The sequence below is a fragment of the Rhinoraja longicauda genome, chromosome 5, assembly GCF_053455715.1.
Source record: "Rhinoraja longicauda isolate Sanriku21f chromosome 5, sRhiLon1.1, whole genome shotgun sequence".
NCBI lineage: Eukaryota > Metazoa > Chordata > Chondrichthyes > Rajiformes > Arhynchobatidae > Rhinoraja > Rhinoraja longicauda.
In genome coordinates this window covers 3,922,381-3,941,401 of record NC_135957.1, presented here as the reverse complement: position 1 = coordinate 3,941,401, position 19,021 = coordinate 3,922,381, and the positions used below count along the sequence as shown (strand labels likewise).

Genomic DNA, 19,021 nt, shown 5'->3' with positions numbered 1-19,021 from the left:
TGGGTTGAATTTTGCTCGCGACTAATGTTTAAGATGACATCTTTAACATGAGGGGTGGGGTACTGTGTTCCTCCGGTTTATTTTAGAACAGGTGTTGTCAGCTGCCATTATATACAGGTGCCATACGTGCACATTTAATTGTGTATCAGAAACCATGACATCGTGCCAAAAAGGTGCAGCATCTGATTCTAATCAGCTTGGATAAAATGTAGAAGATAACTGGTGCCTTCCAGTTACCACGCATTGTCTTTGAAAACTATACCCTGACCAACAGCTTTGTGCCATCATTTTATCTTTCACTATCTTTGCTGTGTGCTTAGATTTCATCAACTGCTACGTGCACCTCTTTGCCGAGGCACATTCTTACCTTTCTGTCAACCTGTGATTTGTTTAGTTTAGAGATACAGCGCGGAAACAGGCCCTTTCGGCCCACCGGGTCCACGCCGACCAGCGATCCCCGCACACTAACACTATCCTACACCCACTAGGGACATTTTTTACATTCACCAAGCCAATTAACCTACAAACCTGCACGTCTTTGGAGTGTGGGAGGAAACCGAAGATCTCGGAGAAAATCCACGTGGTCACAGGGAGAACGTACAAACTTCGTACAGACAGCACCCGTAGTCGGGATGGAACCCGGATCTCCGGCGCTGCATTCGCTGTAAGGCAGCAACTCTACCGCTGCGCCACCCTAAATGTTTGAGATTTACTTTTTCGTAGAACGCCCATTTTAAGTGATTCATTTAATGCATATGTGAGAAATCTACAAAATTATATAGCCTTTATGCTCATTGTAATTGAGGTTAACTTCTTTACTACTGATCCCTTTTGAGACAAGAGAGGATTATTAAACATGACTGAATTGTATAGCGACTCTTTGGTGGGGAAATAAATTTCTATTTAATGCATATGTGAGAGATTTGTAACACTATAGAGCCTACAGAACCGGTGGCGCAGCAGTAGAGCTGCTGCCTTACATTGGCAGAGACCCGGGTTCAATCCCCACTACGGGTGCTGTCTGTACGGAGTTTGTACCTTCTCCCCATGACCTGCGTGGGTTTTCTCCGGGTGCTCCGGTTTCCTCCCACATTCCAAAGATGTGCAGGTTGGTAGGTTAATTGGTTTGGGTAAAAATTGTAAGTTGTTCCTAGTGTATAGGACAGGGCTAGTGTATCGGGATCGCTGGTCAGTGTGGGCTGAAGGGCCTGTTTCCACTCTGTATCTCTAAACTAAAGTAATTGAGGTCAACATCTTTACCACTGACCTCTTTTGAGATGAGAGAGGATGTTTGAACATGACTGAATTTTACAGGGAGTCTGCTAGACAAGAATATCAATAATAAATCCTTTAGATACTATACTCTTGCTAAAACATTCATATTGACAAGTGCACAAATTAGCTGGTTTCCTTTATTACATCTTGTTGATGCTGTTCTCGATTTTGAAAACTGTAATTAACATTAGCCTTAATAAAATACATTCCCCATCCATTCAATGTCTGTACATTTTCCACAACCATCTTAATAAACCCCCAAACCAGTGCATGGATTCCATTGTTAAACTCAGAAAGCATTACAACATTTTGCTTTTGAATTATAATTCTTTAAAGAAATAATTGAAAAGTCCTGCCACCCCTATTTGACGATCTTCACTCCCAAACATTTTTTCCATTAAAATAAATACCAACAGTCAATTTGGCAAAAACAGATGTTGGAATCTGGAGCAAAAAAACAGACTGTTGGAGGGAGGTACTCGGCAGGTTGGGCAGCATCTGTGGGGAAAGGAATTGTAAAAAACGTTTCTGCTGTATCGACAATAGATTACAGGCACCTTGCGTTTTACGGGCGTGTGATTTATGCATTTTTCAAACAACGTGCTTGTTCCTTCAATACTAAAGTTTGATTTATGAGTTGGTATATTTGGAATAACGCGCCGAGATTTACTGCTGACAGCATAGTTGCGTCTATGTTTAACTTGCACGTTTGAATCACGCATTAAGCACATAACCCCACGTAAAACACGAGGTGCGCTTGCATTTTCAGTTCAACTTTAGTCTGATGAAGGGTCTCGACCCGAAACGTCGCCCGTTCCTTCTCTCCAGAGATGCTGCCTGACCCGCTGAGTTACTCCAGCATTCTGTGTCCACCTTAAACTTTAGACCTGTTGTTTCCCCAAGATGTCCATGACCTCCAGCACAGATTTCACAGTGTAGTCGGGCACGGCGCAGTCTTCTTCGCATTTTAGACCGGTATTGTTGACCCAGACAGTGGCGCCGAGACCGGCGTTCACACCGCCTCGAATGTCGGTGTGGAGGTCATCGCCGATCATCATGCAGCAGTCTGCCTTCACTCCGAGCAGGTGAAAGCACTTGTGGAATATGGAGAGAGCCGGCTTCTGCTCCTGGTGTTCACCCCCTATCACGATGGTGTCAAAGTACTGCTGGCACTGGCACGCGATGATCTTCTCCCTTTGCACCGCAGCGCTGCCGTTGGTTAACAACAGCAGCTTGTAGGACTGGCGGAGGCTCCTCAGCATGGCCTGCACCTCGTCCGGGATGTGCATGTGTTGGAGCCTCGTGGCTTTCCAGAGGAAGTAGCATTTGGCAGCCAGGCCCTGGTCTGGGTCAAGACCGTCTGTTTCCTGCAGGGCCGCCTCAAACAGCAGTATCCTCTCCTCATCAACGTTTACTCCTGGAATGCAATCAAAGTTCTCCTTCTGCAACTTGCTGTTAAACTTCTCAATCACCAGTTTTGCAGTCGACTCTTCGTAACCATATTGTGACTTCAATAAATCTTCAACCTTTCAACGGAAAAAAGAAAATGGTATGATAGATTATATATAATGGTATAAACCGATCAGCCAAAACATTATGCCCACCTGCCTAATATGCTGTTGGTCCTCCGTGTGCAGCCCCATACGCAGCAGGGTGCGATGCACTGTGTGTTGTGACACATTCCTCCCGTGACCACCATTAACATTTTCTGTGACTTGTGCCACAGTCGACCTTCTGTCGGTTCGGACCAGACGGGATAGCCTTCGTTGCCTTCGCGCATCGATGAGCCTTGGGCACCCAACACCCTGTCTGTCGCCGGTTTGTGGTTTGTCCCTCCTCGGACCACTGTCGGTAGGTACTCACCACTGCTGACCGGGAGCACCCCACAAGCCTTGCCGTTTCACAGATGCTTTGACCCAGTCGTCTGGCCATAATAATTTGGCCCTTGTCAAAGTCGCTCAGGTCTTTACTCCTGCCCATTTCTCCTGCATCCAACACATCAACTTCAAGAACTGACTGTTCACTTGCTGCCTAATATATACCACCCCTTGACAGGTGCCATTGTAACAAGATAACCAATTTTATTCACTTCGCCTGTCAGTGGTCATAATGTTTTGGCTGATGGGTGTCTATAATATATATATAAACATGGAAACCGGCCCTCCGGCCCAACTTGCCCACACAGACCAACATGTCCCATCTACACCTGCCTTCATTTTGCCCATATCCCTCTAAACCTATCCCATCAATGTACCAGTCTAAATGTTTCTTAAATGTTGTGATAGTCCCAGCCTCAACTACCTCCCTCAGCAGCTCGTTCCATACACCCACCACCCTTTGTGTAAAAAAGGCCACCCCTCAGATTCCTATTCAATCTTTCCCCCCTCACCTTAAACCAATGTCCCCTGGTTCTCGATTCCCCTACTCTGGGCAAGAGACTCTGTGTGTTTACCCGATCTATTCCTCTCATGTTGGAGACAATACCATCGAAAACGGTGTGACCAATCTTAAATCTTTTTGCTTTTTTTAAATCATTCTTAAATCAGGACTGTGAATTTGTCAAGGCAAACACAAAATGCTGGAGTAACTCAGCGGGTTAGGCAGCATCTCTGGAGAGAAGGAATGGGTGACGTTTCGGGTAGAGACCTTCAGACTGAGCTGAAGGGTCTCGACCCGAAACGTCACCCATTCCTTCTCTCCCAAGATGCTGCCTGTCCCGCTGAGTTACTCCAGCATTTTGTGTCCACCTTCGATTTAAACCAGCATCTGCAGTTTTTTTCCTGCGAATTTGTCAATGCAGGATCGAAAAATACTTCCACAAACGTCAATCTCTAAAATCGCAGGTGTGTCCTATTTAAGGTATTCAGATTTTTACATGGGTGTTTAAGAAATACAAATGTTTTTGCTACTGTTACCCATCCCGCAAACAACCTCACAAGGCTGCAGACAATGTGAGTCTCCATTAAAAGTAGAAGAGTCAAGACTTTGTACCTGGACTGAGCGACCTAATCTTGAAAGTGATTCAAGAAACGTCACCCATTCCTTCCATCCAGAGATGCTGCCTGCCCCGCTGAGTTACTCCAGCATTTTGTGTCTTAAGAAACATTTAGACAGGTACATGGATTAGACAGGTATAGAGGGATTATGGGCCAAATGCAGGCAGGTGGAACTAAGGTAGATGAATAGATGACTTTTCAGAAATACAAATGTTTTAGCTACTGTGAAGTACTGTCCAACCTGACCATGGGTACTGTTTGTAGGGAGTTTGCACGCATTTTTGGTAACCGCAAGGGTTTTCTTCAAATGCTTCAGTTTCCTCCCACAGTCCAAAGATGTGCAGGTTTGTAGGTTAAATGCCTTGTGTAAATTGTCGCTAGTGTGTAGGTCATCGTTGGTCGGCACGGACTCGGTGGGCCGAAAGGGTGTTTCAACGCTATACACAAAAATGCGTTCACAAAACGAGCGGGTTAACCTCACATTTATCCACATTAAACTGCACCTGCCATGCATCTGCCCACTCACCCAACTATCCAAGTCACCCTGCATCCTCTTCACAGTTCACATTGCCACCCAGCTTTGTGTCATCTGCAAATTTGCTAATGTTACTTTTAATTCCTTCATCTAAATCATTAATGTATATTGTAAATAGCTGCGGTCCTAGCACCGAGCCTTGCGGCACTCCACTCGCCACTGCCTGCCATTCTGAAAGGGACCCATTTATTCCTACTGTCTGCCAACCAATTCTCTATCCATGTCAACACCCATGTGCTCTAATTTTGCACACTAATCTCCTGTGTAGGACCTTATCAAAGGCTTTCTGAAAGTCCAGATACACTACATCCACTGTATTTATTCACAAAATGCTGGAGTAACTCAGCAGGTCAGGCAGCATCTCAGCAGAGAAGGAATGGGTGACGTTTCGGGTCGAGACCCCCTCCCCTTCATCCATTTTACTTGTCACATCCTCAAAACATTCCAGAAGATTAGTCAAGCATGATTTCCCCTTCATAAATCCATGCTGACTTGTAAATAGTCTTGAAAATTGTATTGTAAATAGTCTTGTAAATAATTCAATGCTTCTATTTTTGTTTTTTTAAAAGGATGGGGAAATAGTCGTCCAAAGTTCAGTATATTTGTTCCACCATATTCACAGTATATATGGTGGTGAGTTTGTTCATCCATCCTGTTACTGCTCTCCAAATGCGCCGTTATTACCTCTTTAATAATTGACTCCAGCATCTTCCCCACCACTGATGTCAGACTAACTGGTCTATAATTCCCTGTTTTCTCTCTCCCTCCTTTCTTGAAAAGTGGGATAACATTAGCTACCCTCCAATCCATAGGACCTGATCCAGAATCTATAGAACATTGGAAAATGATCACTAATGCGTCCACGATTTCTAGAGCCACCTCCTTGCATGGCCTGATGGGATGCAGACCATCAGGCCCTGGGGATTTATCTGCGTTCAATCCCATCAGTCTACCCAACATCATTTCCTGACTGTTGTGAATTTCCTTCAGTTCCTCCGTCACCCTAGATCCTCTTTCCCCTCGTACTTCTTCTGGGAGATTAGTTCTGTCTTCACAAAGGAAGACACAAAGGACCTGTTCAACTCGTCTGCCACTTCCTTGATCCCCATAATAGACAATAGACAATTGGTACAGGAGTAGGCCATTCGGCCCTTCGAGGCATAAATATGCCTGTTTCTGTCTTCAAGGGACCCACATTTGTCTTAACTAATTTTTTCCTCTTCACATACCTAAAGAAGCTTTTACTATTCTTCTTTATATTCTTGGTTAGCTTACCTTTGTACTCATCTTTTCTCCTCTTATTGCCTTTTTATTTACCTTCTGTTGTTCTTTAAAAATTACCCAATCCTCTGGCTTCACGCTCATCTTTGCTATGTTATATGTTTTTTCTTTTATTTTTATACTGTCCTTGAGTTCCCTTGTGGTCATCTCTTACTCCCTTAGAATCTTTCTACCTCTTTGGAATGAAATGATCCTGCATCTTCTGGATTATTCCCCAAAATTCCTGCCATTGCTGTTCCAAGGATGCTGGAATTTAGAAGGATGAGAGGGGATCTTATAGAAACATATACAATTCTGAAAGGATTCGACAGGCTAGATGCAGGAAAAATGTTCCTGATGTTGGGGGAGTCCAGAACCAGGGGTTACAATTTAGGAATAAGGGATAGGCCATTTAGGACTGAGATGAGGAAAAATATTTGGAGAGAATACATTTTTTTACCACAACCACTTGGTAACGACTACACGATCACGACTGTATTGTTTGAAGAAGAAACAGTTGATAAGAACGAAAAGTTATGAATTACTCTTTTGATTTGTGCTACTTTAATAAAGACCAATTCATTGTTTTTGTTATCTGAGTGCGGTGTAAGCTATAACTCCACCACATCCCTGAGCAGTAACGGCCATCGAAGTTGGACTTTGAGAAGGTATAGAAACTGCCATTACAACCATAGTACACATTGGATAACTATTTCCCCATCCTTTTCTTTAAGCCAAAATAGATTCATTCAATTGTTTACAATACAATTTACAATACTATTTACAATACTATTTACAATACTAAACAAACCCACCACCATAGTACAAGTGAGACAAATATACTGAACATTGGATAACTATATCCCCATCATTTCAAAAAATAGATTCATTCAACTATTTACAATACTATTTACAATACTAAACAAACCCACCACCATAGTACACATTGGATAACTATTTTCCCATCCTTTTCTTTATAGGAGCAAAGAGGTCCTTCTGCAGTTGTACCGGGCCCTAGTGAGACCGCACCTGGAGTACTGTGTGCAGTTTTGGTCTCCAAATTTGAGGAAGGATATTCTTGCTATTGAGGGCGTGCAGCGTAGGTTTACTAGGTTAATTCCCGGAATGGCGGGACTGTCATATGTTGAAAGACTGGAGCGACTAGGCTTGTATACACTGGAATTTAGAAGGATGAGAGGGGATCTTATCGAAACGTATAAGATTATTAAGGGGTTTGACACGTTAGAGGCAGGAAACATGTTCCCAATGTTGGGGGAGTCCAGAACAAGGGGCCACAGTTTAAGAATAAGGGGTGGGCCATTTAGAACTGAGATGAGGAAAACCTTTTTCAGTCAGAGAGTTGTGAATCTGTGGAATTCTCTGCCTCAGAAGGCAGTGGAGGCCAATTCTCTGAATGCATTCAAGAGAGAGCTAGATAGAGCTCTTAAGGATAGCGGAGTCAGGGGGTATGGGGAGAAGGCAGGAACGGGGTACTGACTGAGAATGATCAGCCATGATCACGGTGAATGGCGGTGCTGGCTCGAAGGGCCAAATGGCCTCCTCCTGCACCTATTGTCTATTGTCTAAACCAAAATAGATTCATTCAATTAGTTACAGTACTATTTACAGTGCTATTTACAGTACTATACAAACCCACCATCATAGTACACATTGGATAACTTTTTTAACCAACAATAGCTGTATTGAAGTATTTAGAATACGGAATTACATAAAGCAAACCCAGCTGCACAATGCAGGTGAACCACAAGTGTGTGGCCATCCCTACCTGGCGCAGGGCCCGGCTGCCGGCGCCGGCCGTGTCCACCAGCGTGTTGTCCAGGTCGAAGAGCAGCGCTCGGATACCCACTGCTGCTGCCTGGGCCGCCATCACCCCGGCAACCCGGGCCCGGCCACGCATCACGCACTACGCACTACGCATCACGCACCACGCCTGCTACCCGGGCCGCCATCACCCCGGCAACCGCCCCTCCCGGGCCCGGGCACGTATCACGCATCACGCACCGACTGCTGCCCGGGCCGCCATCACCTCGGCAACCGCCCCGCCCCCACCCGGTCCACGCACCACGTCTGCTGTCCGGACCACCCGGCAACCGCCCCGCCCCCCCCCCCGGGGCGGTCCACGCAACACGCCGGCACCGCCCACAACACGCCTGCGCGTCTGCCGGCCACCCAGTCAGCGCCCCTGCGCAGGGCGCAGCGGCCGGCGCCCGAGGGGAAAGCGCGCGTGCGCACTCCGCGGCAGACGGTGCCCCCGAGTCAGTGCGCCTGCGCACTGCCGGTCAGCAATTAACTGAAGTTATCGCGCCTGCACAGAGCACGGTGTCTGGTTGTTGAGTTATTACGCATGCGCGATGAACGGCAGCCGGTGGCGGAGTCAGTGCGCCTGCTCCGGACATCACTCTCCCCTTGCCTGACAGTGGAAGAAGGTCCTGGAGCTGGACCTGGGACTGCACTGGAGTGGAGTGGTCTCTCCAATGGTCCCAGAAAGAAGCACATTGGGGGTAATGCCATAGAGTGATACAGTGTGGAAACAGGCCCTTCATAGAGTCATAGAGTGATACAGTGTGGAAACAGGCCCTTCGGCCCAACTTGCCCACACCGAACAACATGTCCCAGCTACACTAGTGCCACCTGCCCACGTTTGGACAATATCCCCCTAAACCTGTCCCATCCATGTACCTGTCTAACTGTTTCTTAAACATTGGCATAGTCCCAGCCTCAACTACCTCCTCTGGCAGCTTGGTCCATACACCCACCACCCTTTGTGTGGAAAAAGTTACTCCTCAGATTCCTATTAAATCTTTTCCCTTCACCTTAAACCTATGTCCTCTGGTCCTCGATTCACCTACACTTGGCAAGAGATTCTGTGCATCCAACAATGTCCCAGCTACACTAGTCCCACAGTCACAGAAACAGTCCCAGGCAGCATTAAAATTTGATAAGCAAGTCAACGCTGTGGTAAAAGCCAGCTTCTTCCAACTTCGAACCATAGCTAAAATCAAACCTTTCCTCCAATTCGACGACACAGAAAAAATCATTCACGCTTTCATTTCCTCCCGCCTAGACTACTGCAACTCCCTATACACTGGGATCAGCCAATCTTCCCTGTCCCGCCTGCAACTGGTCCAAAACGCCGCTGCGAGACTCCTGACGGGTACCCGTAAAAGGGACCACATCACCCCGATTCTGGCCTCTCTCCACTGGCTCCCTGTACGGTACAGAATCAACTTCAAGCTTCTATTCACATATAAAGCCCTAAATGGACATACCCCCCCCCTACATCAAAAATCTTCTAACCCCCCTCTCTAACTCCAGGTCCCTCAGGTCGGCCGACTTGGGGCTACTCACTATCCCGCGGTCTAGGCTTAAGCTCAGGGGTGACCGCGCTTTTGCGGTTGCAGCTCCTACACTGTGGAACAGCATCCCTCTCCCCATCAGAACTGCCCCCTCCATCGACTCCTTTAAGTCCAGGCTCAAAACCTATTTCTACTCCCTAGCGTTTGAGGCTCATTGAGGAGGCGCTGTGAACTGTTTGCATGCTACTGTATGTTTCATTTTTTTCCTTAGTACCTAATCAGATGTACAGCACTTTGGTCAATGTGGGTTGTTTTTAAATGTGCTATACAAATAAAATTGAATTGACTTGACTTGACCTGCCTGCGTTTGGTCCATATCCCTCCAAACCTGTCCTATCCATGTACCTGTCCAACTGTTTCTTAAACAATGGGATAGTCCCAGCCTCAACTACCTCCTCTGGCAGCTTGTTCCATACACCCACCACCCTCTGTGTGGAAACGTTACCCCTCGGATTCCTATTGAATCTTTTCCCCTTCACCTTGAACCTATGTCCTCTGGTCCTCGATTCCCCTACTCTGGGTAAAAGACTGTGCATCTACCCGATTTATTTCTCTAATGATTTTGTACACCTCTATAAGATCACCCCTCATCCTCCTGCGCTCCATGGAATAGAGACCCAGCCTACTCAACCTCTCCCAATAGCTCACACCCTCACTGTACCTTAATTGGTACATGTGACAATAAACTGACCTTTGAAATCTAGTCTGAACCCTTTCAAGCTTGACAATATCCTATAACATGGTGTGCAGAACTGAACACAATACACTAAATGCGGCCTCACCAACGTCTTATACAACTGCAACACGACCTCCCAACTTCTATACTCAATACTCTGACTGATGAAGGCCAAAGTGCCAAAAGCCTTCTTAACCACCTTATCTACCTGCAACTCGACTTTCAAGGAATCATGCACCTGTACTCCTAGATACCTCTGCTCTACAACACTACCCAGAGGCAGACCATTTGCTGTGTAGATCCTGCGCTTGTTAGATGTCCCAAAATGCAACACCTCACACTTCTGTGTATTAAATTCCATCAACCATTCCTCAGGCCACCTGGTCAATCGATCCAGATCCTGCTGCAATCTTTCCCAACCATCTTCACTATCTGCAAAACCGGCCACTTTTGTGACCCACCTTTGAAATTTGGCAAAGTTTTCTGAGCTGAAATGGTTTCTGCAGAGCACAGGTGTAGAATTGGGATAAAACCCATTCCTTTGGCAGCTCCCACCAGTGCAAGGAGCAGAGGAGGATAAACCCACTTCCCAACACTCATTGTGTAGGAAGGATCTTCAGATACTGGCTTAAACTTCAGAGTCTGAAGAAGGGTCTCGACCTGAAACGTCGCCTATTCCTTTTCTCCAGAGATGCTGCCTGCCTGACCCGCTGAGTTACTCCAGCACTTTGTGTCTATCTGCCGAACACTCTTTCATGGAAAGAGCTGCCAGAGGGAATATTTGAGGCAGGTACTATAACAACATTTTAAAAACATGGACGAGTTTAATTGTCACACGCTCATACGTCACCGGAGCAGAATTAGGCCATTCGGCCCATCAAGTCTACTCCGCCATTCATAGAAACATAGACATAGAAAATAGGTGCAGGAGTAGGCCATTCGGCCCTTCGAGCCTGCACCGCCATTCAATATGATCATGGCTGATCATCCAGCTCAGTAGACTGTACCTGCCTTCTCTCCATACCCCCTGATCCCTTTAGCAAAAAGGGCCACATCTAACTCCCTCTTAAATATAGCCAATGAACTGGCCTCAACTACCTTCTGTGGCAGAGAATTCCACAGACTCACCACTCTCTGTGTGAAGAAATGTTTTCTCATCTCGGTCCTAAAAGACTTCCCCCTTATCCTTAAGCTGTGACCCCTGGTTCTGGACTCCCCCAACATCGGGAACAATCTTCCCGCATCGAGCCTCTCCAACCCCTTAAGAATTTTATATGTTTCTATAAGATCTAACTGATCATGTCTGATCTATCTTTTCTTCCTAACCCCATTCTCCTGCCCATAACCCCTGACACCCGTACTAATCAAGAATCTATCAACCTCCGCCTTAAAAGTATCTACTGACTTGGCCTCCACAGCCATCTGTGACAATGAATTCCACAGATTCACCACCCTCTGCCTGCAGAAATTCCTCCTCATCTCCTTTCTAAAGGTACATATTACCATAGAGGACAGTTGAAACTTAGAAACATAGCAAAATAGGTGCAGGAGGAGGCCATTCAGCCCTTCGAGCAGCACCGCCGATCAATATGATCATGGCTGATCATTTAAAATCAGTACCCAGTTCCTGCTTTTTCCCCGAATCCCTTGATTTCTTTAGCCCTAAGAGCTAAATCTAACCCTCTCTTGAAAACATCCAGTGGATTGGCCTCCCCTGCCTTCTGTGGCAGAGAATTCCACAGAATCACAACTCTCTGGGTGAATGTTTTTTTCCTCATCTCAGTCCTAAATGGCTGACCCCTTATTCTTAAACTGTGGCCCCTGGTTCTGGACTTCCTCAACATCGGGAACATTTTTTCCTGAATCTAGCCTGTCCAGTTTTATATGTTTCTATAAGATTCCCTCTCATCCTAAATTCCAGTGAATACCAGCCCATTCTTTCGTCATATGACAGTGTTGTGTTCGATAAATCACTGGATTCAGATAACAGTTTTGATTCACTCAGTAATTTATTACACTACTAAATAAGGCACATACACTCACGTATCCCTGAATATCCCCGAACGCACTGGCAAACCCCGAGTACACAGCAGAGCACGTCGCAGGATGTTTCTGCAAACACTCGTGTAAACCCGTACCCGTCCCACAGGGTGTTTTGTTGAGGCACCGTTGGTGACACGGTCCAAGGCTGAGGTTCTCTCTCCGAAAGAGCGCCCAACACCAATCTTTATGACATTTCTTATCAGAGCAGACTGCACCACTGGCCCCTCCCCGAGCCGATCATAAGCCCCCACATCTGCAACATGTCTGTGCTACTAGCGACAGGGCAGGGGGCGTGGGTAGTCCACCCAACTATTGCTGTTGTGTTGTGTTGGACAGCGTCACGCTTTCCCATAGAATGGCCTTGAAGACCGTCCCCAGCCAATGATCACAGGTGCGAGGAGATAACGTGTCTGGAAACTTGTGTTCGACAGGCTACGGAATGTAGGGCTGCTAACTTAGCTGATAACGCACTGGTGATCATTTTCCAGTATTCAATAGATTTAGGATCAGTTCCTGTGGATTGGAGGGGAGCTTCTTTTTTCGTATGTCAGCTACAACAATCCAAAGTGGCAATTGGTTCTTCAGAGTACCGTAGTTGATGCTTTGCTGCAAATTTTGCCAGTTCTGTTGAACTACCTAGGGTGGACGACGAGGATGTAAAGCAGCTCCCACACCAGAGGGTAGCTAATGTTATCCCACTTTTCAAGAAAGGAGCGAGAGAGAAAACGGGGAATTACAGACCAGTTAGCCTGACATCGGTGGGGGGGAAGATGCTGGAGTTAATTATTAAAGAGGTAATAATGGTGCATTTGGATAGCAGTAAAAGGATAAGTCCAAGTCAGCATGGATTTATGAAAGGGAAATCATGCTTGACTAATCTTCTGGAATTTGTTGAGGATGTGACAAGTAAAATGGATGAAGGAGAGCCAGTGGATGTCGTGTATCTAGACTTTCAGAAAGCCTTTGATAAGGTACCACACGGGAGGTTGGTGAGCAAAATTAGAGCACATGGTATTGGGGGTAGGGTATTGACATGGATAGAAAATTGGTTGGCAGACAGGAAGCAAAGAGTAGGAGTAAACAGGTCCTTTTCAGAATGGCAGGCAGTGGAGAGTGGAATGCCGCAAGGCTCGGTGCTGTTGCCGCAACTGTTTGCAATATATATTAATGATTTGGATGAAGTAATTAGAAGTAACACTACCAAGTTTGCAGAGGACACAAAGCTGGGTGGCAGTGTGAACTGCGAGGAGGATGCTATGAGGCTGCAGGGTGACCTGGACAGGTTGTGTGAGTGGGCAGTTGCATGGCAGATGCAGTATAATGTAGAGGTTATCCACTTTGGCGGCAAAAATAAGGATGCAGATTATTATGTCAATGGTGTCAGATTAGGTAAAGGGGAAGTGCAACGAGACCTTGGTGTCATACACCAGTCACTGAAAGTAAGCGTGCAGGTACAGCAGACAGTGAAGAAAGCTGGGCAGCATGATGGCGCAGCGGTAGAGTTGCTGCCTTACAGCGAATGCAGCGCCGGAGACTCAGGTTCGATCCTGACTACGGGTGCTGTACTGTACGGAGTTTGTACGTTCTCCCCGTGACCCGCACACTCCAAAGACGTGCAGGTTTGTAGGTAAATTGGCTTGGTAAATGTAAAAATTGTCCCTAGTGGGTGTAGGATAGTGTTAATGTGCGGGGATCGCTGGGCGGCGCGGACCCGGTGGGCCGAAGGGCCTGTTTCTGTGCTGTATCTCTAAATCTAAATCTAAATCTAAAAATCTAATGGCATGTTGGCCTTCATAACGAGAGGATTTGAGTACAAGAGCAAAGAAGTCCTTCTGCAGTTGTACAGGGCCCTGGTGAGACCACATCTGGAGTATTGTGTGCAGTTTTGGTCTCCTAATTTGAGGAAGGACGTCCTTGTTATTGAGGCAGTGCAGCGTAGGTTCACCAGGTTAATCCCCGGAATGGCGGAAAGATTGGAAAGACTAGGCTTGCATGCACTGGAGTTTAGATGGATGAGATGGGGATCTAATAAAGATGTATAAAATTATAAAAGGACTGGACAAGCTAGATGCAGGAAATTTTTTCCCAATGTTGGGGGAGTCCAGAACAAGGGGACACGGTCTAAGAATAAAGGGGAGGCCATTTAAAACTGAGGTGAGAAGAAACCTTTTCACCCAGAGAGTTGTCAATTTGTGGAATTCTCTGCCACAGAGGGCAGTGGAGGCCAATTCACTGGATGAATTTAAAGAGAGAGTTAGATAGAGCTCTAGGGGCTAGCGGAATCAAGGGATATGGGGAGAAGGCAGGCACGGGTTACTGATTGTGGATGATCAGCCATGATCACAATGAATGGTGGTGCTGGCTCGGAGGGCCAAATGGCCTCCTCCTGCACCTATTTTCTATGTTTCTATGTATGTACTCTTTCAGTAGACCATTCACACGCTCCATCAGCCCTGCTGCTTGTGGGTAATATGGGTTGTGAAGGGTCCACAGCACCCCATTATCAGCTGCCCACTGTTGTACTGTGTTACCAGTAACGTGGGACCCCTTGTCAGATGGAATCTCCCATGGGGTGCCATACATGGCCATTAGTTGGTGCAGACCATGTCTCTCCTGCCGGATCCTACTGTGTGGGGAGGGGGGGTGGAGTTATTGGGTTATGTGCAATCGTCTTCTTTGCCTGAGCACAGCATTTATTCACAGGTGGGGTCCCTGCAGATGCACAAACTTACTTTATCTCATCAGCAATAACTGTTGTGTCATAGAAACATATAAATATAGAAAATAGGTGCAGGAGGATTTGGCCCTTCGAGCCAGCACCGCCATTCATTGTGATCACGGCTGATCATCAACAATCAGTAACCCGTGCCTGCCTTCTCCCCATATCCCTTGATTCCACTAGCCCCTAGAGCTCTATCTATCTCTCTTTTAAATCCATCCAGTGATTTGGTCTCCACTGCCCTCTGTGGCAGAGAATTCCACAAACTCACAACTCTCTGGGTGAAAACGTTTCTTCTCACCTCAGTTTTAAATGGCCTCCCCTTTATTCTTAGACTGTGGCCCCTGGTTCTTGACTCCCTACAACCCCACTGACTCCCACAGCTATCTTGACTACACTTCTTCACACCCTGTCTCCAGTAAAGACTCTATTCCCTACTCCCAATTCCTCCGTCTATGCCGCATCTGCGCCCAGGATGAGGTGTTTCACATTAGGGCATCAGAGATGTCCTCATTCTTCAGGAAACAGGGCTTCCCCTCTTCCATTATAGATGAGGCTCTCACTAGGGTCTCCTCTATATCCCGCAGCTCCGTTCTTGCTTCCCCTCCCCCCATTCGTAACAAGGACAGAATCCCCCTCGTTCTCACCTTCCACCCCATCAGCCAGCGTACCCAACAAATCATCCTCCAACATTTCCGTCACCTCCAACGGGATCCCACTACTGGTCACATCTTCCCATCTCCACCCCTTTCTGCTTTCCGCAGAGACCGTTCCCTCCGTAAATTTCCTGGTCCACTCGTCCCTTCCCACCTAAACCACCCCTTCCCTCCCCAGGCACTTTCCCCTGCAACTGCAGGAGATGCAACACCTGTCCCATTACCTCCCCCCTCAACTCCATCCAAGGACCCAAACAGTCTTTCCAGATGAGGCAGAGGTTCACCTGCACCTCCTCCAACCTCATCTACTGTATCCGCTGTTCCAGATGTCAACTTCTCTACATCGACAAGACCAAACACAGGCTCGACGATCGTTTCGCTCAACACCTTCGCACAGTCCGCCTTAATCAACCTGATCTCCCAGTGGCTCAGCACTTCAACTCCCCTCCTACTTCCAGTCTGACCTTTCTGTCATGGGTCTCCTCCATTGTCAGAGTGAGGCCCACCGCAAATTGGAGGAACAGCACCTCATATTTCGCTTGGGCAGCTTACACCCCAGCGGTATGAACATTGACTTCTCTAACTTCAGATAGTTCCTCTGTCCCACTCTTTCCCCTTCCCCTTCCCAGTTCTCCCACTAGCCTTCCTGTCTCCGACTACATCCTATCTTTGTCCCGCCCCTTCCCCTGACATTAGTCTGAAGAAGGGTCTCGACCCGAAACGTCACCCATTCCTTGTCTCCTGAGATGCTGCCTGACCTGCTGAGTTACTCCAGCATTTTGTGATACCTTCGATTTGTACCAGTATCTGCAGTTATTTTCCTACGCAACATATCCACTTCAATCACCACCCCCAGCAAGTGCGTTTCTAGGTGCTCAACACCCTCTGTGTAAAAAATAAATCCCCATAAGGCAAGACAGGGCGATGAGGGGGTGATCTTATAGAGGTATATAAAATCATGAGAGGAATAGATGGGGTAGATGCACAGAATAGGTGAATCGAGGACCAGAGGACATAGGTTCAAGGTGAGCGGGGGAATATTTAATAGGAACCTGAGGGATAACTTTTACACACAAAGAGTGATGGGTGTATGGAATGAGCTGCCAAAGGGGGAGGTTGAGGCTGGGACTACAGCAACGTTTATGAAACAATTAGACAGGTACATGGATAGGACAGGTGTAGAGGGAGATGGGCCAAATGCAGGCAGGTTGGACTAGTGTAGATGGGACATGTTGGTCGGTGTGGGCAAGTTGGGCTGAAGTTTCCATGCTGTATGACTCCATGATTCTAAGTATTATAAAGGTCTGTGGGACACAGTAGATCCAGTAAATGTGTAGGAAAGACCTGCAGATGCTGGTTTACACCCAAGATAGACACAAAATGCCGGAGTAACACAGCGGGACAGGCAGCATCTCTGGATAGAAGGAATGGGTGACGTTTCGGGTCGAGACCCTTCTTCAGACTAAAAGTCAGGGGAGAGGGAGACACAGAGATAAGGAAGTGTACAGTGTAAAAACAAAAACATCAAAAGAGATGTGAAACAAGGAAAATGTAGAATAGATCATTGTTAGCTGGGAGAAGGTGACAACGAAGCAAACAGAGATGAGATGTAATCAGGGGGACAGTCAGACTGGTGGGAGAGCTGGGATGGGGGGAGGGATGGAGAGAGAGGGAAAGCAAGGGTAACTTGAAGTTAGCAAAGTCAATGTTCATACCGCTGGGGTGTAAGCTGCCCAAGCGAAATATGAGGTGCTGTTCCTCCAATTTGCGCTGGGCCTCACTCTGACAATGGAGGAGGCCTAAGACAGAAAGGTCAGTGTGGGAATGGGAGGGGGAGTTAAAGTGTTTGACAACCGGGAGATCATGTAGGTTCAGGCGGACTGAGCGGAGTTGTTCAGTGAAACGATCGCCGAGCCTGCGCTTGGCCTCGCCGATATATAGGAGTCCACACCTGGAACAGTGGATACAGTAGATGAGGTTGGAGGAGGTGCAAGTGAACCTCTGCCTTACCTGAAAAGACTGTCGGGGTCCATGGACAGGGCCCTAGTGAGACCGCACCTGGAGTACTGTGTGCAGTTTTGGTCTCCAAATTTGAGGAAGGATATTCTTGCTATTGAGGGCGTGCAGCGTAGGTTCACTAGGTTAATTCCCGGAATGGCGGGACTGTCATATGTTGAAAGACTGGAGCGACTTGGCTTGTATACACTGGAATTTAGAAGGATGAGAGGGGATCTTATTGAAACATATAAGATTATTAAGAGATTGGACACGCTAGAGGCAGGAAACATGTTCCCGATGTTGGGGGAGTCCAGAACCAGGGGCCACAGTTTAAGAATAAGGGGTAGGCCATTTAGAACTGAGATGAGGAAAAACTTTTTCACTCAGAGAGTTGTAAATCTGTGGAATTCCCTGCCTCAGAAGGCAGTGGAGGCCAATTCTCTGGATGCTTTCAAGAGAGAGCTAGATAGAGCTCTTAAAGATAGTGGAGTCAAGGGATATGGGGAGAAGGCAGGAACGGGGTACTGATTGTGGATGATCAGCCATGATCACATTGATTGGCGGTGCTGGCTCGAAGGGCCAAATGGCCTCCTCCTGCACCTATTGTCTATTGTCTATTGTCTAGAGTCTAGGGAAGGGGTATAGGGACAGGTAAGATAGCCAGGAGTCGAATGGATGATGGAGGTTTAAACTGGAAATATTTTGGGAGTTTAAGTTTGTACTGCTTTGATTTAGAAAAAAGACTAGACCAAGTGGACCCGTTGGGCCCAAACCTCTCCTGCATTGGTGCAGCACCCTCTCCTCCCCCCCTCCCCCTCCCTCCCTCCTCCTCCTCTCCCCCCTCCCCTCCCCTTTCCCCTCCCTCCACCCCCTTCCCCTCCCCTTTCCCCTCCCTCCACCCCCTCCCCCTCCCCTCTCCCTCCCATCCCCTTCCTCTCCACACCATCCCCCTCAACCCCCCTTATCCTCCCTCCTCCCCTCCCTCCCTCCCCCCCTCCCTCCCTAGGAGATAGATTTAAACTTTAAAATGTGAATAACGTTAAAAATATAACACCGGTTTCAATGAAACTTCTTCCATTAGCACCAAAGGGACGACGGTGAGTAAGGTGGGCCTAACATTGTCGCGCTATCATGTGCCGTTTTGGCTGTAGTTCAGGAACAAACAAACAAACAAACGAGGGTTTTAGTATATAGTTGGTGTTGTATTTATGCAATGCCACTAGACAACAAATTATCCTCCAACATTTCCGTCACCTCCAACGGGATCCCACTACTGGTCACATCTTCCCATCTCCTCCCCTTTCTGCTTTCCGCAGAGACCGTTCCCTCCGTAACTCCCTGGTCCACTCGTCCCTTCCCACCCAAACCACCCCATCCCCGGGCACTTTCCCCTGCAACCACAGGAGATGCAACACCTGTCCCTTTACCTCCCCCCTCGACTCCATCCAAGGACCCAAACAGTCTTTCCAGGTGAGGTAGGGGTTCA

At 47.2% G+C, this 19,021-nt stretch overlaps 1 protein-coding gene across 1 annotated transcript; it reads right to left on the bottom strand.

The window, feature by feature from the left end:
• Nucleotides 1-1,405: 1,405 nt before the first annotated feature.
• Nucleotides 1,406-8,058, bottom strand: nanp (N-acetylneuraminic acid phosphatase). The gene is made up of 2 exons (XM_078399976.1): nt 7,853-8,058; nt 1,406-2,801 (listed from the first exon to the last, which is right to left on the bottom strand). Exons 1-2 carry the CDS (start codon nt 7,982-7,984, stop codon nt 2,157-2,159), a joined length of 777 nt encoding a protein of 258 aa, XP_078256102.1. The 5' UTR covers nt 7,985-8,058; the 3' UTR covers nt 1,406-2,156.
• Between the last annotated feature and the right edge of the window lie 10,963 nt (nt 8,059-19,021).

Coding starts and splice junctions, on each gene's coding strand:
- nanp (XM_078399976.1), bottom strand. CDS start 7,984: ATGCGTGGCCGGGCCCGGGTTGCCGGGGTGATGGCGGCCCAGGCAGCA. Junction 2,802..7,852: donor GCAGCCGGGCCCTGCGCCAG/GTAGGGATGGCC, acceptor TTCCGTTGAAAG/GTTGAAGATTTATTGAAGTC.